Here is a 24,369-nt window from a genome sequence, read left to right on the forward strand (position 1 = left end):
TGGAGTAATTTGGGTTCTAAGGGAACCTTTAAAGACCATTTAATCCAACACTCCAGCCAAAGTCAGGGACATCTTTCATTAGATTAGTGTTCTCAAAGCTCTGTTTAACTTGAATCTGAAACCTCAGTGATGGGATATCCACAGCTTCTCTAGGCAAACTGTTTCAGTATTTTACCATCCTTTTAGTAAAAAATGTATATTTTTGTTTAATATAAATCAACTCTCAGTTTAAAAATGTTTCCCCTTGTCCTGTCACTGCAAGCCTTGGTGAAAGTATCTCTTGGTCTTTCTTAAAAACTGCTTTTATATATTGAAAGGTCTCAATGAGGACTCTCTGGAGCCTTCTTCAGGCTCAACCACAACTCTCTCAACCTTTCTCCACAGGAGAAGTGCTCCAACGCTCAGATCCTTTTTGTGGCTCCCTTCTGAAACCTGTCTTACTTGTTACATGTCTTACTTATGCCAGAGCTGGACACAGCATCCCAGGTGGGGTCTCATGAAAGTGGAGTAGAAGGGAACAGTCACCTCTCTCAACTTGCTGGCCACACTTTTTTGATGCAACCCAGGATACAGCTGGTTTTCTGGGTTGCCAGCACACAAGTCCAGCTCATGTCCAATTTTTCATCCATTGGTATCTCCAGCGCTACGCCCCGGGGCTGCTGTCAATATATTCATCCCCCAGTCTGTGTTGATAGTGGTAATTGCCCCAGCCCACATGCATATGCCCTTAGTCGTGAGGTCTGTATAGACCCTTCCCTCCAACATGCCAAACACACCACACGGCTTGGTGTCATCTGCAAACTTCTGAGAGTGCATTCCATCCCACTGTCTGTGTCACTGATGAATAGTACTGGTCCCCAATACAAACCCTCGAGGATCACCATTTGCTGGTGATCCATCTGGATCTTGGTTTCAATCTGGATTTTGGTTTCCATCTGGATACCAAACCACTGACTACAACTCTTTGGACACGGCCATCCAGCCAATTCCTTTCCCATCTAACAGGCCAAATCAAGACAGAAGACTGTATCAAAGCAGAAGTCTGAGTAGTTGACTTCTACCCAGAGGATAAGACAGGTGGTGAGGAAGGCCTGCACAGGAGTAATAGATTCTGCTGTGCTGCTGTGATCTAATTCAATAGGTCATATTTATATACATGTACATATTCATGTATGTTTAATTTCCACAATTACCTGAACAAAGCATACAGACTATTGAAGCCAAAACTATGCAGGAACTTTGTAGTCATTGTGCTTGCCTGAAGCCTCTCTAGAGGCTGTCTAGAGAGCTAAAAAGGGAAACACAGTCTCTAAAAAGGGAAGACCTCAGTCTCTGCCATAACGATACATTTTCGTTCCCCTCAGGTCATTTGCTAGTTTTGGAACTGAAAAAGCCATTGTGAATTTCCTTTCATAACATTCATGCAATCAGCTGGTATCTGAAAAATAAAACACCCTTGAATTCCTTGAGAAGGTGTTCTTCATTTTGCTAGAGGTAACTTTAACATGTTGATTGCAAAGGAGCTTGCTCAATAGAATAGATAGCAAATGAAAATAGACCAGAGGGGAAGTTGCTAACCAAAGTGTTCTGCAGCCATCCCAACTTCCCCCCTGTTCTGTGTATGCCAACCACAGCCTGCTGGCCTCAGACTGACTGTTAATGTTCACAGCTGTACCTCCACCCTCTCCACAGAGCTAAGAGACAAGAACAGAAACGCTGGGATTGAGCATAGAAGGTTCACTCTGAATGCCATGTTTGCAGTAGGACAGGCATGTGATGATAAATGTTGATAAAAATATGAATCCAAGAGAAGACAACATGCCAATGTCCAGCCTGGGGAGTTTTTACTTGATTAAAAGTAACACCTTCTTGTTTAAAATACCTTTTACTTGATTAATAGTAACACCTCACGCTTGAGATGCTCATGGAAAGGCTGACAAAACTGTGATAGTGCTGATATAAATGCTGCCCTATAGTATTTGGAATAAAAGGTGTCTGTCTTCTCATTAGGACTGCTTCTTTCCCTTCTTTCCCTCTGTACTCCACTGCAGTTGCTAGGGGCTGGAATCTCTCAGTTATGTAGGCAATTGGTGTATGTTGCAGGTTTCCCTCACATCCTAGAGACATTTCTTAAACATGATACTTTGTAAGATAAAGCTGCTTTTATCCAGATTCCCTATCTTCAGGCTGAGGTAGGGTCATCAAACTTCGGTGAGTTTAACTGCATCCTGACATTGCAGCTGTTGCTGTTAGGTTTTACTGTTCACAAGAAAACCCTTGCATTACTAACCACTCTCTTTCCTGTCAGAACTCTGATGTTCTGGGTTTTATTTGTGGAATGCTGTAAGAGCAGTGCTTGGCATTTCTCTCTTCTGGGTGAAGGATCTTAGTCCTTCCCATAGCCATTTCTTCTGGCAGAACTTCATCCGACAAGAAGTCAGACTGTCCAGCAGTCTGGACCAGAGCAGGAGCAGGACAGGTATATTCAGAAGCTGATCTGAGCTGTTGTGCTACTACTTTAAAATGACTATGCAATGTTATTGCCTCTAATAAACTGAAGTATTCTTCCAGCATGTAAGAAATGGGTCAGAAAGACTGCTAGAAATCTTTCCAGAAAGGAGAAAGCTCTGGAGAGTGGAGAGAGTTACATCTGTCTGTGAGCATGAAGCGAGAAGCCTCTGCAGTAGCAGTGTGGGTTGTACATAGAGTTTTGGGAATCCTTGAGAGGCTTGGTTTGTGGTTTAGTTGAAGCACTGAGCTAATACTGAGGTTGGCTCTTAAAGACTATGCTCCCATTCATTTATTTCAGTGACTAGCTTTTGGAACAGGCAGATACCACTTTCTTAATTGTCCAGATTAAGGTCTATATTTCAGCCTTGACATACACCACTCTCCAGCACTACTATAGTCCATAAATCAATTTATTCACACCACCATAATTTTCAGTGCATTGCTCAGGGTGGCCATCATCCTGAGGGACATTAAAACTTGCATGTGTATATTTTCAGTGTTGTTGCCATATTTTTTTGCTACTTTTGTTCCGTGATTGACTACCAGCAGTTTCTTCAGCTGGCTGTTACAGAATTATTGGGATCTTCCTAGGTCTTGCAAGCAATACATTTTCTTTTCTGCGACCAGGATATTGCACTGTTCCCTCATATTATTTTCTGCAAAGAGGAAAACTCTGGTCAGCCAGAGGAAGATCAGCTCCCTAAAATGTATTTGACTTGCTCAAATTGTTCCAGTGTTTCTGGATAATGAACATGTGTTACTTTTAAACAAACAATACTGAAAAAAAAATCCAATTATAGTAATAGTTTTAAGTGTGAAAAACAGAATAGTTAAATTCTGATGTGCAGCTGGAATTTCTTAGTTCCTAAACAGCATAGATCCAAATGTTTCTTCCTTTTCTTGTGAATTAGTGGCACAGATAAATTGTACCATAGAGACTTAAGCAGTTTAGACATTAAAACATTTCACTCTTTCAGTATATAAACAATTTATATGCTTTGGATACATACCATCAGTATGTAATTCCAGTTGCACACTAATAAAAGGTCAGATTAATTTTATAAGGTCAAGACAGGGTACTGCTATATAAAGCAGTAACAGGATGGACCAATGCATTAACAGGACGAGTTCTTAGTGCACTTAAAAGCTTTTAAACTGGAAAAGCTATTTTTCTGGCTGAGGCAGTTTTTTGTCTATTAAATATTTCCTTTCAGTTGTCCCCATGACTCCATTTCTCCTTTTTCTGTTTCCTCCAGACATAGATGCCAAAACAAATCCCAGATCCCTCATCAGCCCTGCACTGCAGGGAGAAGTCTGGATAAGATCCCCAGCATAGCCAGTAAACACAATGTGATAAGCAGGTAGCTGCCACTGCCACCCAAGGGCATCCTGGGCACCCATTGCTGTCCTGATGGAGGGAAGGACTGAACATCAAAGTCAGGATTCTGCAGCAGTAAAGTAGGGCAGATGAATAAAGGAAAACATTTTAATAACTATGCATTATTAATATCACTAGCAGGCTACTAAATCACCCATACAACAGGCATTTAATGAAGGGAAATATGTTGTTTGAACATTGTGTAATTGTCAAACTGACTCATCTGGCATGCTTTGCTTCTTGAGCTATGACAGTTTCGTGAGGTTGCCAGCAGAACTGAAAAGGTTGGCATTTCACTGTGGAGATTCAGAGTCATCTTACAGCTGAAGCTACAAAGTCATATTGGAGACAGCTAAATTCAGTCTGCTTTTTTGTGACAAATCTTTATACTGTCTTCATCTATCTACCTGTTGGTTTCCCACTGTATAAAGACATTATAACATTTTCTTAACCCTCAACACTTCATCTTTTTAGGGTATAAGACACAGCCAAGTTATTGCAGACCTAAGATATTGTTTTAAATGGAACCTTTTGTCAGATTTAATACCTAGTGCATTGTTAAAAGGCTAGTCACAAAACCCTTTGCATCTGCAATTTGACTTTAATTTGAAATTCAGCTTTGAAGGAATCAGTATTTAGCAGGTTTTTGCAGTTTGACTAGGTCTGCTTATGTAAGGAAAACACACTTTTCCATTGCCACATTTAGATTAAGAATGAATTTTCTGAGGCTTTAAGAAAGTGGAAGAAATAGGATATATGTATAGGATGTTAAACATTTTTCTAGCAAGAGGAGTCCTGAAGAAATGAAATACATTCCATGGAATCCCTGACTATATAAAATACCCAATGTAAGTATCACCATGTGTCCTCTTGACAAATTTCAAGCTTTCAGAAATACCTATGAAGGCATTCTGACTTCCTAAGAAGTCAGCATTTTTTGTCCAAGAAAAGTAGTAGACTAAAGCTATCTTGGCAAAATCAAAAAGTGAAGTCAGGGATTTGATGGAAGTCTGTTCCTTACTGTTCTTGCTGAATCAAAGCCCTTCTTTTTCTTTTTTTTTTTTCTTTTCCTGGTTTTTTTTTTTTTCATTTTTATATGACATAATATGGCAGAAGAGTTGAGCAAGAAATGGATTTTACTCCATCAATTTATCTCAAGCATAATTTAATTTAATACTCTTCTGAAGCATAGTAAATTATTAGAGCATGGGTCTGGGCTCCAGGTTAAACACTACCTAGTAGCAAAACATCTGCCTCGAATGAAAGTAATAAGTTTTGCTTTACTTTATTTTATGGGGGCTTATCCTTAGAAATAGTTATAGCAAGTAAAAGGTACATTGTAGCAAAAGTAGACCTGGTTGTTCAACAGAAATAATATGACTGACATGAACAGAATTTAGCCGTGTCCTTTGCTGTCCTACAGTTTTGTAAAATCCTCTGGGGAACCTCTGTGCAATCAGTGAATCTCTCCCCATCATCAATTGTGTAGGCCAGTGGTGCACAAGGCAAAAGTTTGGGACAGCTGCTGAGGTACCAGATAAAAAATTATACATGCCTTCAGAAAGTTAAAAAAATGCCCCCAGCTGCTTTTTGTGTATGACCCAGCCTTGCACAGGAGGATGATGAGAACACCACAGAAGTCAAGATTTCAGGGAGTTTAGGCACTGGAAAACCTCATCTCAGATTGCAGTCTGTCTAGGCATGGAGCTTTTCATCCCTCTTGGTACTGGGACAGCTTTAATGTCCAGCAGTTCTCCAAGTGAGAAGTAAGATACACGAAGTCAGGCACATCAGGTAACTACTGTGCAAAGATCTAGGCCAGTTAGATTTTGAACCATATTTTGAGTTTGTTTGTTGTGTCTTAACAGTGATGCAGAAATTCAGTGTAAGAAAAAAATAAAGGTAGTGGTGGAGAATTTTTTTTCATGGACTTTTACCAAGAAAAAGAGCAAATATGTGCATTGTAAAAGCAATGCTTTTGGCTTTAACTTCTGTCAAACTGCAGCTTCTCTTAGCTGCTAATACATGAGAACATCATCAGTTTGTGTTTCAATTGCTGCCAAAGTGTGAGTATCAGCATTAAAAAGAGCAAAACTTTGATCATTGTGAAATCCTACATTAAATTTGTGCTTCACTGAAAGCAGTCACACACAGGCTGTGTTTAACATATTTGTTTTTTCATTTACCAAAAGGTATTTTCACATCAAAACAGTGTCATCAGCTGTAATATACAGTGTATATTTGCCCTTCCATTTCACAGGGCAGAGATGGAGCAGTTTGATATATTAATAAACCAAAGAACTTTAGCTATAAATCAGAATTCATCAGCTTTTTTTCCTTATGTAAACTACTATTCTAATTGGATTTTCACTCCCAGATATTATCTGTGTAAAGACCATAATCACATATTTCAAGTTAATTGCAACAAAACACAAATATACAGACAGATTTAATGATGAAGGACTTTCAGTTCCAAAACTGAATCATACATGAAAAGAAATCAACAAACAAAGGAGGGAGAAAGACAATATTGCATAGTACTGATGGGGAGGTCGAGTACATTTAGTCCTCTCTGATCCTGACAGGATCTATCTTTTTTGTGAAGACTTTAGGAGGCTCTAGATTTAAGTACCTTTTTTAATCTTTATCTGTGGAATATAAACCTTTGTGGGAGGTTTTCTTAGCAGAAAGGGAATTCAGCTGTCCAACCATTCTAGAAGGTAATGTGTCCAACCACATTCTCTCTGCTGAGTTCAGCAGCCATACAAAACCTGCATTTGATTACACTGGGCTTTATTATAAGGTGTCTCTAGGATTCCCTCACAGACATTCATCAAAGATGTTAGGATTAATTTCTTTGCTTTTTTAAGACCATTGAATGAAAATTTGTGCTAAATTTAATGTATTATACATATGATGTTATAATAAGGAGAAATATTTCCCATTCCATCCAATTTATAAATGCAGTTTAAGCTATAGTAGTGAGTATTTGTAGATTATTTTTCCTATACCTTTTATTTTTTTTTCTTCTGACAAGGAACATACTGGGGCAAGGAAGGAAAATATCATCTAGGACAACAGGCAGGTGTTATTTCTTGCTAAGGCTCAGGTTCTTGACTGCCAACCTTGATGTAATTTGGGGAGTCTGATTGTCAGCAAAGCAGTCTCAACTCAGAGCTGTCCTTTGTTTTTACTACTTTCCCCCCCGCCCCTTGTTTACAAGCTGAATTCTGCACGTCAAAATTTTTCATTCCTCCAGTGGGCTGTAGCTGTCTCTAAGTGACAGCCCATTTTCACAGTTCTCTTTATCATCTCATGTTTCAGTACAAAAAAGGTTTTCAAAAGTCTCAGGTGTGGGTGGTTTGAATTGTCACGTATATAGTGTAAGTCTGTCTTTCTTCCAGGTGTAACCAGCAGAAAAATGGAGGGTGTTGGTTTTGATCCTTACATATCCTCTAGTTTCTTTTATCTCTTACTCAAAATCTGGTTTCTTTCACCTGAGTAGAGTCAACACCAAAAAATCCCAGAGACACCTGTGCGTTTCAGAGAAACTGGCAGTAAGACTGTGTCTGTCATGTGATTACAGGTTCTCAGTCAACTATTCTCACAAGTGTACTCTAAAAAGTAGTGGTTGGGGTCTCCAGCAGCTCAGCAAAACCATTATAAAACATAACACATAAAGTGCTGTCACTACTGAAAGCTTAATGTGATAATTTGCAATTAATTCTTTGCTTCAAGTGCTATGCAAAGCAGTTTTATAGAAGTTGTCCTCATTGATGGAGATAAACAGCCTTCTCTGCAGCACCAGGATCAGATATGTCTGCTTTCAACGTGTAGTTTGAGATAGCAAAAAAAGGAGAACCTTCGTTTTTATTTAACAAAGTAATTCTGCTGTGATACGATGTTTTTCCTCAAACATAACAAGGCGCTAACTACAGGTAAACTTAAATAGTCAGCAACAATACAGTTTCAGAGTAATGAGCTAGACAATCAAGAAGGTTTTTAAGTGATAATTAAGCAAAAGTTATTCTGCTATATGTGTAATTTACTATAGTAGACTAATTCATCTCTGTTGGCATAAAGCAATTAAGAAAGCTTGCTAACATTTCAAAAACTCGTGTTAGCTTTTTAATAATTGGCAGTGTATTGACTTATATTGTCCTACATTTTCACTGGCTTCATTTAACATGAAGGATAATGATAATATTAAGACTTTGAGATTTTTCAGGTAAATTTCATTTTTCCACTACAGACCAAAATCATTTGATATCTTCCAGTTGCAGAACAGAAGTGATCCTTGTAAGGGAGATTTCGGGAGGCATCTTAGGAATTTTTTTTATCCTGGTCCCTTTGATTTTCAGTGCCAGTAGTCTGCACCATTGCTTTCATTGCCTTTGGAAGAAAATGGACTTTATTATATTACAAAAACTAGAAAATAAGTGATTTTGGATATAATTTTCAAGTCTTTGCTCTAAATAATGAACACTCTTATTATTCCAGGATTCAGAATTTGACCCCTTGAAGTTCACCAGTGTGATTGAATGTGAGAAGCCAAACAATGACTTAAGTAGGTTTCGAGGTTACATGTGAGTATTTCATATAGTATCCTTCAGTATACACTCTTTTTCTCTAATATAGAATAAAATAAATGCTTGTTTGCTTTGGGCTATCTTCTGTAAGTTGCATCATCATCACATCTAAATATGGCTGCATATTTAAGGCTCTTTTAGAGATTCCTCACTTCAAGGTGAGATAGGAACCTCATGTTTTCATTCTTTAGGATGGATTTATTTGCTCCCTTCAATCAGCTTACACTACAGAAATGAATGTATGAAGCACTGCATTTGTAGGCACTCATCTCCTTTTCCTCCATGGATCAAAAAAGCCCATCTGGAAATGGGAAGAAATAGAAAATAAGTCCAAGAGAGGCAACAAACAAGCACAATCTGTTGTACACTTTCATGAAGATGGTTCTATTGGGTGTTTCTTTTAATATATGTATCATTGAGGAAAATCAGAAGGCAAAACTGATATTTCTCCAGCTATGGCACTGTTCCTTTCTTCTCATTCAGATAAAATGAAATTATTGGCTCACACAGTTGGTATGCTTGTGCATTACCACATCACCTATGCTCACTTGACTTAATTTTAAACAAACAGAACTACATTAACAGGGTGCTTATCTCTGGCCAATCAGTCCTGCTCAGGAACAATATTTTAGGATATGCAAAGTGCTTTGTTTCTTATGTAGCCTGATCTGTACTGTCAAGGTATGTTGATTTGGTGGCTTAGGAGATGCACTCTTGCATGACTTATTTTTCTACAGTCTGTTAACCACAGGGAGAGTGAGAGCCCAGGATACATAATTATTGCTCAAATTTTAATGGTGAGACTTAAACTGACACAAATTCCATTTTAAATACAATGATTTACCACCCATGTTGATTAGGAGTGATAAGCAGTATTAAAGTATGTAAATGTCACAAGGTAAATTGCTGGAGCTTGGGGAGTTTTTTTATAGTGATGCCATTTACCACTATAGTTATTACTCTCAGATGTCACTGATTGTGTAGGATGTACTGTCAACTGGTGTAAATCAGGACAGTTTCTTTAAACTACATCAAGTTGTAGTGTGGGAAAATGTGTTCCTTTCTTTAGCAGCACAAAGCTCTACGGTTCATGTGAAGAAAAAAGTTTAGTATTAGACATTACGGCATGAGGGTGTGTAATAGAGAGCCTGCACTACTGTAGACATGCCATTTCCAGATATGGAAATGGAAAGTTTGGCAGCTTTTCTAGTACACTTTACGTGTGAATCTTAGTCCTCAAAATATTGAGCAGAATACTGTAGAAAATATGCATAAATTTTTCTTCCATTGTATTTTTATTTATTTACTCCATGTGGAAAAGACCTGTGGCATGTAAGCTACAGAACCATTTGAATTACATAACAGAAAACATGGTATTATTTGTTTGATGACTGTTGTTTAGTATTGATTATATTTAATTGTCTTTATACTTTACAGTTTCACAAATTATGTGAATATATTTTGATACAAATTTTGAATCTGGCAGAAAGCATCAGGTGATTTCCAGCTCTCATTAGCTATGTTCCAAGAGATTTACAGCTAAAGGACCATGGGCCATTAGAATTAGAGAGTGGGGAGCACCCCCTGAACAAATACATTTCCAATCCCCTAATTTATCACAGAAGGAGGATTTTTGCTGCCACTTTTTAGAGTTCCTTCATTAGTATAATGGAATGAGGAATCTATTTCAAATCATACTTTAACAAGATGAATAGCAATTAACACATTTAAATTGAAACATGTCATTGTCATGTCAAACTCAGATCTTAATTCTTTCAAAATTTTACCAGTAGTTCCTGCTTGAAATAATGGATCAGATAGCTACCAGCCAATAATAGCTTGACTGAAAAGAAATGATACCTAAATAGTAATCCCATGAAATAATAGCCTTTCAGCAGATCCATATGTAAAAGCTATGCTGAAACATTAATGCCAACGTTTCCTAGACATTTTAACCACTTAGTGGGATTACAGTTTTGATTCATGTTTTTTTTTCCTGTATGAAATGTGGTCTTTTGTTTTAATGTCTGTACTGACAGATCTTTCAGAAAATAGAAATATTTGTGTGTGTATGCTATAAACATGTAAAAAATTCTGTCAGGTAGCCATTGTAGCACAGGCAGGCCAGGATAAAAGGAGACATGATATTAAAAAAAAAAAAAAGATACTGCAAAATGCATTGAGATGGGCCTAGCCTTATCCTACAGCTGAAAAAGTATAAATGCACATTAATGCATCTGAATTTTTCTGTTGTATTGCCACAATCTGCATTGAACATGCTTGGGGTGTGCAGATGCACTGGCAGACTACCAGTTCTATTCAGGTGCTTGCTTTAATATTCTTTTGCAGTTTCTGCAACCCTTCTAACCCAAGCACATTCCCTCACTTTTATTTCTCCATAAACATATGCTGTGTAAGAAGAACAGAACAAAACCTAACATGCCCCCTGCCCCTATGTGTCTAGCCAGATTATGTATAGTATGCATGGCAAACATTCAAAAATCCAATTCCAGGTTCCAAAAATAGAATATTTGCTTTAAAATCTTGTTTATACCTTTTTGTGTGTATATGGGCAAGGGAAAAAGAGAAGATGTAATTTAAATTTTCACTTTTCAGCTTTTTTGAAAATAATAATTTTATTCTTAGACAAGAACATAAAATTTTAGCTGATCATACCAAAATAAGTATAGCTTGGAATTGTAGGAAGAATCAGATGAATACATGTGTGTATTCCTATTTCAAAGGTTCTCATAAGGTAACAAACCCAAATTAATATAAAAACATGTTACAATTTTTTTAAAGAAAAAACAGATATATATCTATAATGATGTCTCTTTAATGTGCTATAGTAACTACTCCACTTCTGGATTAAAAAACCAAAACAGACTAATTTTAACCCAGACTAAATTGAGAGTCAGGAAGTTTCTGACTGGTAATGTTCATTGACATCATGTTTAAGATTTGTGAATATTTTCTTTGGGAGTGTCAAGCCTTGGAAGATAATGCCAGGTCTACCATTTCCTTTGTAAGACACTTGATAAACCAGAAAGTGAAAGAAAATACTCCCTTTTGAATACAGTCATCATTGGTTACCTTGTTATTTAATGCTGGTAAACACATAACAAGATAAAACATAATAGAAAGCTGAAGTGAGCTGGCATCAGAGTAATTTTTGCATTGCTGTATTAAACCAGAGGCTTACTTCCGTATAAAGACTTTCAGAGTGCTGTAGCATAATAGAAGTTAATTGCAAATTATCTGCCCATTTCTCCTAATTTGTGGTACATTTGTACTTTAGATGTGAAGATACCACATTTTTGCAGTGTCACCCATGTGAGAAATTGCAGAGAAAAAGAGCGTTGCACCCACACTTGCTTGTGCATTTCCTCACAACTTAGCCTTTGCATTCCAGGCATCTGAGTGGCTTCAGCCAGACACTATTATAAAGAATGACAGAGAAAATTTTCCTTCTTTGCCTGTAACTTACACTGGCCAGAATCCAGAAAGGGGAAAAGCAGCCCCTCTTCAGTCTTTGTAACAAGCTTAAGGTTTATAACTCTGCAGGACTAGAAATGGGAGCTAGGCTGTCTCTCAACCCAGACTCAAAGTTTACAATTGGCAGGTTTGTTATCAAAGTGAGCAGTTTTATCTAACTCTAGTTTTCATTATTTTTTAATCCAGACCTTTTATCATCAGTGCCCAACTGTTTTATATGTATGTTGTGTTACCAAGTCACTGGGAGTGACTGCAGACAAGAGGCAAATTATCAGTTTCCTCCAGCCTCTGCTGGCTTCTTCCAGATTTTTATTTCATCCATGTTTTCTAAAGATTTGGTGAGCAACAGTTGAGTTCTCTGACTTCATTTGGATATGGAAAAGTAAAAAGCAGTACCAAATGCATATAAGATGTCCTAAGAAGGCTCATCCTGTGGGCGAGGACAGTAGATTGGGGTTTTAACACCTACAGGTTAACTTCAGATGTTGCACAATTGTTCTGGAGTTGTTTTGTAAGCTAAGCTAGTAAGAACAAGTACATAATTGTATATGAAGTTTGCCATATACAATATACCTGGCACAGTCCACTGTTACTATGAAGTGTAAAAAATTAGAGAAGGTTATAAAACTATAAGCCAGAGCAAGTACCACTTAAGTAGGTTTATCTCTAAAAAGTCCCATTTATTAACAGGAATCATAATTATCATTTGGAGATTTTATTAGAAATTCAAACAGTCTCATGATTTATAAGAAAGCCTAATGCAGAATTTAGCCTTAAAAATCAGAGGAATGACAGAATCCTGGTAGCAGTGTAATTTTGACAGTACAGAATCATTAAGAAATTATTTCCCACAGTTTAAGCACAGACAAATTGACACCTACTGACATTCTGCCAGAGGGATGTTGGGCAGCCCCCCAGCTGATGCTGCTTTGGCAAAAGATGAGACAGCTGGTTAAGGAGGTGTGCTGAAAAGAACAGAAGTAAAAGCTCTGTTCTTCTGTCTGAGACTGGTAGAGAGGATGGGCTGAGCAGGGGAAGTTGTCTCCTGACTAAAAAAACACCTTTGACTTTCGTGTCAGAGTTGCAAATTTGGTGTTATCCCCTTCTTTCTTTCTCAGTTTCTGGCAGCTAGTGAGATGTTATCACTGCTGCTGCTACCTCAGCAGTCAAACCCAGTGCTTTTTCTCCATCCCTGCAGAGAAAAGCTAAACATACTTCTTGAAGCACCAATACTTTTTATATATATGCATATCTTTTGAGGAGAGGGTGGGTGTATAATATGTTGTGCTGAACTAAAAGACTGTGTGTGTATATATACACACAGGTATATTCTGCTTAATAAAACCATTGACTGTTGAGGTTATGTAGCATAACTAGCATTACAGAATATTCTGCAAGTGGTCCTAGTAGACTGGGACAAGTACAAAGAACTCACCAATGTGAACCTCTTCTTCTTGCAAATCTCAGGGTATTTGGTATAGTTCCTAGGCCTGAGATCCTAGGAGCATGTACAGTTTTGGCCCTCATTTTGAAAAAGAGAAGAATCTAACAGGGAAAAGCGTGCATATATAACCCAGATGTGAAGGCTTAGAAAATAGGAAGCAAATAAAAAGAATTCCACCTTTACATAAAAAGGACAATTTTAATCCGGTTTGCAGATATCAGGGGATGGAGGATTTTCAGTGCTTAAGTCCAGGTAGACAATAAGATTGATGTTGCAGCAACACAATACTAATTTTAGTGTAGCATATTGAAAGCATGATGGTTTTGATGGTCTGAAAGTGAGGACAACATTTAAACAATCCAGATTAGCTTTAGTCTTCTCTGAGGCATTGGGGTACTTCAGTTGATAAAATGAATTTTTGTTCATTTGAAAATGGTTTTAAACTATTATTTGATTTGTCTTTTTTAGTAGTAAAAATTCTAATACCATTTTAAATTGCTATTATTGTTTAGCATTTCCCTGTTAATTCTCATAAGGCTATTTTATGTATTTCTCTGTCAGCTGAAATTTCAGTCAGTTTATGCCCAGCAGATAATAAGTTGTAGTGGAAATGTGACTTTATTCCTGTGTTTTGGTGTTAGTCAACAAGAATCCTCAGGGTGCAGGCCTTCCTTAGATGGTTGCTGAGACAGTTCTGAAAATAATTTCTTTTGTTCTCACTGATACACGGAATAAAAACATGAAATATTTTTCCTTTTTTTTCACTGAACTAATGTGTTTTAACCCTGGCACATCTTCCTTAGTATCACTGCTTCTGAAACAGTCATTTCCCAATTTCCCTATCTCTTTAGAGGATTTCTTTAGTAAGCACATGTGAATAGTGGGTTAATTATATCCAGTACACAGCTGCTTTTAGGTGGACTGGATTAACTGTGATTGCTCAGGCAGTTTACACACGCATAGGAAGTCCAGTGCATTTTCCAAGCATTAGCTAGGCTGCACACATGCTGTCGATTTGGCCCACAATATCACTAGTGAGCATTTGTCCAGAACATTTGTATATCCAACAGCAACTGGTATTGCTCCAGCTGGGCTCCTGCATGTTAGGGATCCTTGGGTAAGTAATATCAGTTTTCAAAGTGCAACAGAGAACCTTCCCAGGAGGAAGATTCAATGAAATATTTTGCCATCAAATTGGAAAATCTTCTTAAACACTGAAGATGTTTCCTGGACTTGTTGTATTACAAGTATGATGTAACAAGCTTAACGTTTTGACATGCTGTGTTTTGTTTTAAAATTTTCTGTAGTATTCATAAAAGTGGGAAAAAGGATGGACTCTTCAAAGAGAATCTTTTGTTACGTGGATGTACCATTAGAAACACAGAAGAAGTTGCAGGAATAGTAATCTATGCAGGTAAGAACTGCTTTTCTGTCTTACAGAGCATACGTACCACCTTTTTATAGCTATAAAATAATAGCCAAGTTCCATATGACATGTTTGGTGCAATTCTTTCTGCAGGGCATGAAACCAAAGCTTTGTTAAATAACAATGGGCCACGTTACAAGCGCAGTAAGCTTGAAAGACAGATGAATGCTGATGTCCTGTGGTGTGTCCTCATACTTCTAATCATGTGTCTGTTTTCTGCCATCGGTAAGTGCTCTTTACTTGTAGAAACATTACTATTTAAGTTAAGTATTACATTGTCTTGGGATTCATGCACTTAGCTTTATCAAAAACATACATGTCAGCCAAAATAAAAAATCCATAAAGCTGTCTCCATACTTATTTTTGTCAAAAATCAAAATGTCTTGATACACAAGCTGATCTAAATACATTCTTAATCTCAATGAAATATATGCTATTAGTACCAGAGATCTGAGGGCTTAGATTATACTACACGTGATAGCATTCAAAAACATCAAGCCCAGAAAAGCCCCCAGTTTATATGTAGTCTCCTCAAAATTACAGGTGGTAGAGTGTAACTTGTCATTAATTAGGGAAGTAGAGTAATTTATGAGCACAGAGTAAACATAATCAGTACACTGGCATTCCCCAGTACTACTTATTAAATTGAGGGCACAGTGCACAACATGGACTCACTGTCCCTAAGGCTGCAGCCATAACATAGAAGAAGTAAGCAAAAGTCTGCATAAATCCAAGCAGAATATTCTCCAAACTTCTGGGAGTGTTTAAGGAAATGCTTCAGTTCAGGTTATGTCTCCTTAGGCCTTTTTTCTGTTAATTTGTGAGAAAGAATTGAGTTTTACATTTGGCACAAAAAATGATTTTTTATATATGGCATGTGAATTCCATTTCCTTAATATTTGTGTGTTCTGTAATGTTTGCATGTGAGTCATATGGCATAAACACCAGAATGTTTCTTAACAACCATGGTGTAGTTTAATAACAATCTTATGCCACTTTAAACATCTCACTGTGCCTTTTTCCAGGTATTGCTAGATGCTTAAATATGAGTATTTCCAGTTGTGAACCAGCCAGCTTATTTGTTTCCACTGAGTTCATGGCACACTTGTGTAGTGTTTCAGTGTTGGGGAGCCCAGTCCTCAGGACTGAAGTGTCGTGGTGAGGCTTCACAGCAGGGAGTTACTGCCTGCAGTGTCCCCTCTGCCACCACCCCCGGGGTGCCCTGCGAGTGGCTCCAGCCAGCTGGGGCTGTCCAGAGGTGGCACTCAGCAGGTGACAGGGGCGCCTTCCCTTCTGTCCCTCTGCTACAAGGCTGGAAGCCGCCAGCAGAGGGCCAGAGCAAAGCGCTCCAGATGCTGGCAGCCACAAACAGCTGGAAAGAAATTTGATCGAGCCCTTTCAGTTGCCTGGTGCTCTGCAGAAGCCAGGCCATTTTCACACCTCCTGTCAATAAAGTATAACTGGAGATACAATTATTTTGAAAATCTAAGGGTATTTATGAAACAAACCTATGTAGGTCATTCTCAGTGTGGAGCTTTCTATTTTTGCTCTCAAGAATAAATATATATATATCAACAAAGACATCATGTATTTGATCTCATGTTGGTAGTATAAGGACAAAATAATGTGCTCACGTATGTGTTTTTATTTTTCAAGCATTCAGTACTGGGTTTATGTATCAAGATGTAAAGAATCTTGTCAAAGGATGATTTACAGAAGATTATTTTTAAAGTAGACCTTTGTCCTTTATTTCTGATTTTCAGAATCAGAAAAATTTTTACTGTATAGTGATAGCTTGAATGCTTTTTGTTGCAGAAGAATTCCTCCTTGTTTTTTACACCTTAAAAACATCAGGCATACCATTTTAGGATTTTAAATCTTAGTGCTGTACTTAAAAATACAACATTCTGTCTCTTTTGCAAGAATGTAATTTTCCCAAAACAATAAAAATTTTACCATTATTTAATTACCAGCACAATCAATTAAAAAAAAAAATCCATTTTGAGCAAGACCTAGAATTTTTTTTGCTCTTCATTCCTCAGCTTCCATGCTGTTGACACAACTGATACTGTTATTTCATTAGTTTTGTGCATGTGGTGGATACAATTCACAGTAAAGTTTCTTCTAAAGCTGGTTTACTGATAGCTGACTGACGATATATGTCATAGAAATTAATAATTTTCTGAAGAAGTGTAGTTTTCTTTGGTGATTACAAAAACAGTCTAAACTACTAATTTAGACTAGGCAGCTCGCTTTATTTAGATAAAGTTATGTGAAATGAGTCTTGCGTGGCTTAAGGACAGCCAAAATCCTTTCTCAAACTTCAAATCCCAAGGCAGAAAAAAACATAGGTTTGGGGCATTTTTCAGAAGTCATGCAGAATATTTGAAAACAAATAACAATTTCCTGCATAACTCTTAAGAACAAGGTCATACCATAAGCATTTTTCCTTGGAGTTAATTTGCTTTTTTCTATCTTCCAATTTTTGTGCAGGTCATGGTCTATGGGTATGGCAATATGATGAGAAGAAGAAACCAATTTTTGATGTTCCAGGGCCTGATGGCAAATATTTGTCACCTGCTTTAGCTTCAGTATATTTATTTCTGACAATGATCATAGTGTTCCAGGTAATCAAGTTGTACATGCTGTCACTTCTGCTCCTACTTGGCTGCAATAACATTATATATGTGCAATATATGTAGTACTCATTTTACCACTAAGGCATATAAGAAGCTATATAAGCACTAAAAAGATCCCAGAGGGTTGTAATCAGTAGCACAGGGTCTATTTGGAGGCCTGTCACTGGTGATGTCCCCCAAGGTTCAATACTGGGCCCAGTGTTGTTTAATTAACTCACCAATAACATGCATGAAGAGCAGATGCCTCCTCAGCAAGTTCACTGACAGCAAGCTGGGAGGAGTGGCCAGTAGCCCAGAGGGCTCTGCAGCCCTTCAGTAGAACCTTGGCAGGTTGGAGAGATGCTCAGAGGAGGACTGCCTAAAATTGAGCAAAGGCAAGTGCAGGGTCCTGCATCTGGGAAGGAACAACCCCATGAACCAGAAAACAAGCTTCACTCTTCCTGTCTACCCACTGTAGAACAAGACCTCAAAGTTTGAGGATGCCACTTTGGGTACACTGTTCTGGTATGAAAATAAATTCTCTACTTTTTAACAGCTTTTCAGATATATTTGTCTTAGCAAAACTGTATGTCAGCCAAATGACAAACTATGTTAAAAGTTTCTTGGTCCTGAAGAGAAATATCTTGAATGGTGAAAGTGGTTAAGTTCAGAGAAAGAAAAGAACCTCATGTCACTGAGATATATGGAAGTTTGCCTAGTGGGACACTGGAGGAGGTTGCTTTACTGGAGGCAGCAACTTGTTTATAAAAGGGAATGAAAAAGACTGTAAAAATAATTTTTACCCGAGGGATTGGTTAAGAAAATTCACCACTGAATTCTTTAAACACCTACATTTCACTGTAGTTTTTGTTTAAGTGACCACATTCTCCACTTACAGCCATGCTATAATTTCTCCCTCGTATCTAACTGAGAAAACTAAACAAAGTATGCAGTCAGGAATTTGTATCCTGAAAAAAATCTGCAGAGAAAAACTCAGGAACAAATTAGGTATTTTATGTGATTCTGACAATCCTCAAGAAACAGCTGAAAATCTTTTAATCTCTCCTTCTTCAGCACTTATGTGGTCTTTATTCAAATAATTTACAGTACAAAAGTCAAGGCCAAATATATTGTTCCTAGGAAGAGATTAACATTTCTCTTTTTTTTTCTTGTGTTCCTGCAAAGTGAATTTGTTAACATTCTGTTATTTATGTAGAACAAATTTATTTAATCCTTTCACATCTACAGTATTCTGATTGTATGGTCTGATTTGGGTTGGGATTTTTTTTTTTCTTTTCCTTCCCCAACTAGTTTAAAGCTCAGCTGATTAGCCCCAGAAATATTTGCTTCTGTCCATGTTTTGATAATCAGTTTTCTAGACATAATAATGCATTCCAGCTCTGCATTTCACCATAGGTTTTCCTCATTTAACACAGTAAATAAACTCTTTAAATACAGTAATAATTTTAGAGTAGATGTTTAAAGTACATAGCCTCTTTATGTTCCAGTCTAGTACCAATTTAACTAGCTTTAATAACTGATTGTGTCTTTGCTTCTTTTTTTTCCTAATTCTCTTTCCTTTTTTGTACTGTAGGTTCTGATTCCAATTTCTTTGTATGTATCTATTGAAATAGTTAAAATCTGCCAAGTATATTTTATTCATCAAGATAAAGATTTATATGATGAAGAAACAGACTCTCAACTGCAGTGCCGAGCTTTAAACATCACAGAAGACTTGGGTCAGGTGCAGTTTATCTTTTCAGACAAGACTGGGACACTTACTGAAAACAAGATGGTTTTCCGAAGATGCACTGTTTCTGGAATAGAGTATTCCCATGATGATAACGGTGAGCTCATGGTCACGTTTCCTATCTAACAGCTGTACTTTGGGTAAACTGAAGTAGTCATAAAAGTTGCTGTAATCTTAAATCAAAAAGAGAAACAAAAGAAATTTAACAGCTGTTGTCAGACCGGTGTAATTCAATGGCTGTGTTCAGCTAGTAATGACAATCTTACCAGAGTGTTCTGTAATATCTACAGTATGTTGTCGAGACATTGAAAGCTTTTGGCTTTAGGTCCTGCTGTAATAAAGCACTTGAGCACATGGCTGATGTAGGAAAATTGAATGGTGCTGCTGGTATCCCACTTCTTTGGTGTGAAATATACAATGTAAAATAACCCTTTTAAACATACAGCCAGATTAGAGTCTGAATGAATATTTGCAATGAGATTATCCTTTTGTACTGAGAAATAAATACAGACAAAGAGGCCGGTTTTCATATTAACAAGAAACATAATCTGATAGAATTGAATATTTTATGTTACTTTTGTCAATCTTTTTAGTGCTTCTTTGTGAAAAGTGTCTGTGTCAGGTATGTTTGCTCTATGAACGCTGCAGTTGAGAGAATACCCACAGTCAAGTATCAGCCCCTTAAAACAGTAAAAGATTGCTGTTTTTCACAAGGCAATATGAGCGTTGTCATCCCTGTATTATTTCTTCATCCTTTTGAAATTATCATTTCCTATTTATGATGTTTGTAGTTTGTATTATTTTTCTGTAATATGCTATCATTATAATTTTTGAAAGAACCGATCTTAACTCTTTGAATCATATTCTGTATGCAGGAAAAAATTGACAGCTACAATATTCATGTTTGCAAAAAAATTCTTATTCTACACAACACATAAAGATCTCTGATTAGGAAGTTTTCTCAAAGAACATTACAGAATTTCAGCTTACAAATAAGATGCAGAATAAGATAAAGAATCAAAATAGACTGGGAACTCTAAAAAATGCTTTAGAAAGATGATAAAATCTTAAACTGGAAAAAGTTATTTTGAAGTAGTGGATTGTTCTTTTTTTTCTCCTACTTTAAAGTAGTACTGAGAACTTAAATTTAAGGCACTTTTTTCCAAGAAACTAGACCTTTGGGTAGTGTTACAAGTGTTACATAAAGGACTTAGGGAGAACCTGTGACTTTCTACTTCTGTACAGTAGGTAAGAAAGAGAAAAGAATTAGAACTCAGAGTATGTTACTGGGTTCCTAAATCTGCTTGTGACACTCTGATTATTGATTCTTTTTTGCTGCTTCTCTGCCATTGATTGTTTGTTTATACTAATTTCAGAGTGTATTCTGTTCCTCTCAAAAATGATGTTGTTGCCAATTAAAACAGTGCACAAAATGTATTTTTATGAGCTTGGTATCATCTGATGATGTGCCGGCTGAACTCAGGCCCTTAAATTTGAGTGTTGAATATTCAGTTATTTTTTCTTCAGATGTAGTGAATTTAAGAGAAATCTATGTTTGTGCACGCTTTCATCTTATGATTTCATATTACAATATAAAGGTTAATGAAAACAGAGTGAATGTCACCACAAACAAAAGTGTCAGATACACAAACTGATTGATTTTTTTCAGTCATTCTTTTCACCTATGGCTTTGTTTGGGCTTCATTGTAACTGCAGTCAGTATAAAATTTCTGACAAATACAAATTTTAAATTAACACTGAATGATTTCACAGGATTTTATTCTTTTGGTTTTTTCCCTCTAAGGAAAATAGTTCTTTCTCTATAATTCTTTATATAAATTGTGATAATTTCTATTTATTTTGTTCTCAATAATCAGTATAAATACCACAATAAATACTATTCTTCTTTCAAGTATTTTGTTAGCTCTATTCTGCAGTTTGATTTTATAACCATTTGTTATCTTTTCTGCTGATGAAGCCTTATTGTTTGGATATGATAAAACGTTTATCACAGCTTTCTGGTTTTAGGATGTGCATCAACAGCATTTCCTTGCTGTGTGCTTATTTGTAAAAGATTTGTCAACCACTTTTCTGTGTCTTATACCAGAGTATCTGAATTTCCCGCATATGTTGTAACTGATGCCACCCTGCTCTGCACCTCAGGTTTTGCTGAAGATTTAATGAAATAGAAAATTCTAAAATCTTTCACTTAGGTGGTGATCTAAGTCTGGCGTATATGCTAGAAAATCAAGTAAAATGCATTTGCCTTTTTTGATGTGTTTCAAAGATGACACTACATCTTCACATATCCAAGTTTTTTTTCTTTTTCCATGTACAGTGGTATATTTCTTGTAATCAAACTTTGAGTAACACTTTATATGAAGAAATTAATTTAAAATTATTGTGCAAGGGTCAGGCTGCAAAAGCTGCCAATAAAAGGTCATTTTCCACTGTAAAAGTAGATGTCTAATGGTGGAAATAACCTTGCTCTAAGTGCTTTGGTTTAAGTTTGTTGTTCTGCTATGGTGGGGTAGCAGTGCCTTTCATTCCAGTTGCTTGACCCTGCCCATGATAAGATCCTGTTTTCAGTTTTGTATAGCTGTACAAAACTTTTAACTATTCTTTCAAATTTGTCATGGCAGATATTTGCCTCAGGCATAAATTTTAGGAGAGAAATTTTAGTTATAACCGCACCATTCAACCATATCCAAGAACAAGCACAGAACAAGCACAAGGCTAAGATGTAGCAGACTTTTTTTCCTATGGCAAGATTTTCTGGCAAGTTTTCCACTGAAGTCAGTTGGAGGCCCTATATTCTTGGGCTATACCATGCACACACACAGAGCAGGAGAGTTATGTCTACACTGGCAAATTGAGATCTGAAATTTCTGAACTTTTGAACTTTTATTCTCTTCTAAAGCATTTTTTCTGCATAATCTAGGACTACTCCATATCTGTTAATTACTCAACCAACAGATTGTGAATAGCCATCATAAATTTTCTCTATGCTACTTTATAAGCTCTTCTCCCTAGAATTTATTCAGAGTTATGAGAAATTATCCCATTCTTTCCTTTTCTACTTGTTACTATACTGCATTTGATATTGTCATATCTGAGTTCCTTGCACTTAGGGAGTGCATTAAACAATTGCACATGAGTTCCCTGACATATAGATTGATCTTTCCCCTATACATGCATTACCCAATTTTGGGAGGCTGGGGGCTACTTTAAAGGTGTATGCTATGCTGTGTTCACTTTGGTATATTTGAGGTGGCATGTCTTTTTCTTGAGTGATGGGAATATCCTTTTTTTCCTTAGAAATTCATATCACAAAGTTGTATAAATGCCGCACGTGAAAGGTGAGCTTTATGATTATGAGGGAGAGTTCATCAGACATGGACATGCTAATTATGATTTTTGTCACAGAGGTTTATGCAAACCTTATGCAGGGTTGAAGCAATTATTACATGCTTTAACATAAAAAAAGAAACCCTGCGTGAGACTTAATACATTTTTAGGTATGGGAAGCAAGTTTTCATGATGTTCTGGAGAAACATTTTCCTCCAGAATTCTTTATAAGCTCTACATTTCTTATGACTGGTGGATGGCGCTTTGCCCAGGAGTATTGCATTGTTTTAGTCTAGACAAGAGGTGACAAAAACATAAATAATAAAGGGCAGTAAATTGCACTAGTTTGGGACAGAATCAGCTGGAGGTAGTACAAAATATTGCTCATAGGTTCTGCTATGCAAGAGCTTTGCACTGAAGAATGCAAATCCAGGAATGTAGCATATGTAATAATTGTTCCATGATGGAAGTGCTATGAAATACTCATCACTGTTGAAGTCACTTACAGTATTTTGGTGGTGGATTATGCGCTGATTTTTGGATCAAACTATGGGAATTTGCACTGCACATTTAGTTCTGTGGAGACCATATTGACAAGGATTGACTATATTGACTAGTTACCTAATTGCTGATATTTGCATGAAGGATAGTAATCTGATAAGTTTGCAGTTACTGGAGAAAATTAAATATTTGTGGGATGTAATTTATCAGATTTTTTTTAGACATCTATGATAGTGCTCTTAATACATGCCTATTTCTCTGTGGTGTAGAATTCTCTGTACAGACAAAGAGAATTCCCACCTCATGTCTGTATGACTGTTATCTTCTCCAAAGGTTCTTTTTGACTTGGCAGAGTGTTAATTCAGGAGCAGGGTATATCATGCACCACTCCATGTAGAAAAATGATTGTTCCATTCATAAGTGTCCTGGGTATTTACAGAATTAGCACTATACTCTGCTTAAGTCCCAGAATTACTCTTCCAGTCAGTACTACCTTCTAGCTCAAAAGAATGTTAGCACAAAAAAAAAAAAAAAAAAAAAAAAGAGAAAAAGTGTTGTTTCCCTATATGTCAGATTGCATGGCCATACCAGCACTCTTCATTCAGGCTAGGAGACAGCTCCTAACAATTCTTAGAACTGGCCATGCCCCAAGTCTGCTGCTAATCCCAAAGACAGTAGGTGCCCCAAAGCCCACGGTGCTTCTGAAAGTCCTTACATGATTCAGCTACAACCAGATGGTCTTGGCCTGACATTTGTCGTAGTTGTTTTCCAAATGCTGCATTAATCACCCTCTTGCCTATGGGATATGATCTCTGTTTTTCTAGCTTTAGCTAACCATTGTATGAAGCTGTTGACAAAACAAATTGAATCTCCATACATTGAATACAACCACACAAATCTGAAATATCTGAATTTTTTATTCTTTAAATTCCTCCCTCTTCCTTCCAATGACTGAAAAAAACTATAGATGACATAAGAATAAGAGAAGTTTATGTAAGTGAAGGTAGATGATAAAAACCTCAGTGATTTTTTCTTGTTTAACAAAGTTTCTTAATCACTAAATTAATGAGAGAGAATGTTTCTTTCTGCTGTCCAGTTTTTCTTGATGAAGGTTGGCTAGCAACTAATTTTTACAGGAAAGTACATTGTGTGGAAAAAAAAATCTTTCCTAGTTCAGGGGGCTGTTATGTAGTGGATTTTTCTTACTCTTTTTGTGTGCAGTCATGAGAACATAGCCTGTATAGTTCAGGCATATTAGAGAATTTTTTTTTAAGACATGGAAATTGAAAAACTTTTCCATAAATGCAGT

General features: G+C 36.8%; 1 protein-coding gene across 1 annotated transcript in view; it reads left to right on the forward strand.

The window, feature by feature from the left end:
* ATP10A (ATPase phospholipid transporting 10A (putative)) overlaps positions 1-24,369 on the forward strand; it is a 110,386-nt gene that overhangs the window by 51,407 nt on the left and 34,610 nt on the right. Inside the window, exons 3-7 of the mRNA XM_021546625.2 lie at positions 8,390-8,475; positions 14,725-14,831; positions 14,937-15,068; positions 17,337-17,470; positions 19,056-19,308. Of these exons, the coding sequence (XP_021402300.1) occupies positions 8,390-8,475; positions 14,725-14,831; positions 14,937-15,068; positions 17,337-17,470; positions 19,056-19,308 (712 nt within the window). The remainder of the gene's footprint in view (positions 1-8,389; positions 8,476-14,724; positions 14,832-14,936; positions 15,069-17,336; positions 17,471-19,055; positions 19,309-24,369) is intronic.

Source organism: Lonchura striata, chromosome 1, assembly GCF_050655825.1.
Source record: "Lonchura striata isolate lonStrDom1 chromosome 1, ASM5065582v1, whole genome shotgun sequence".
Lineage (NCBI taxonomy): Eukaryota > Metazoa > Chordata > Aves > Passeriformes > Estrildidae > Lonchura > Lonchura striata.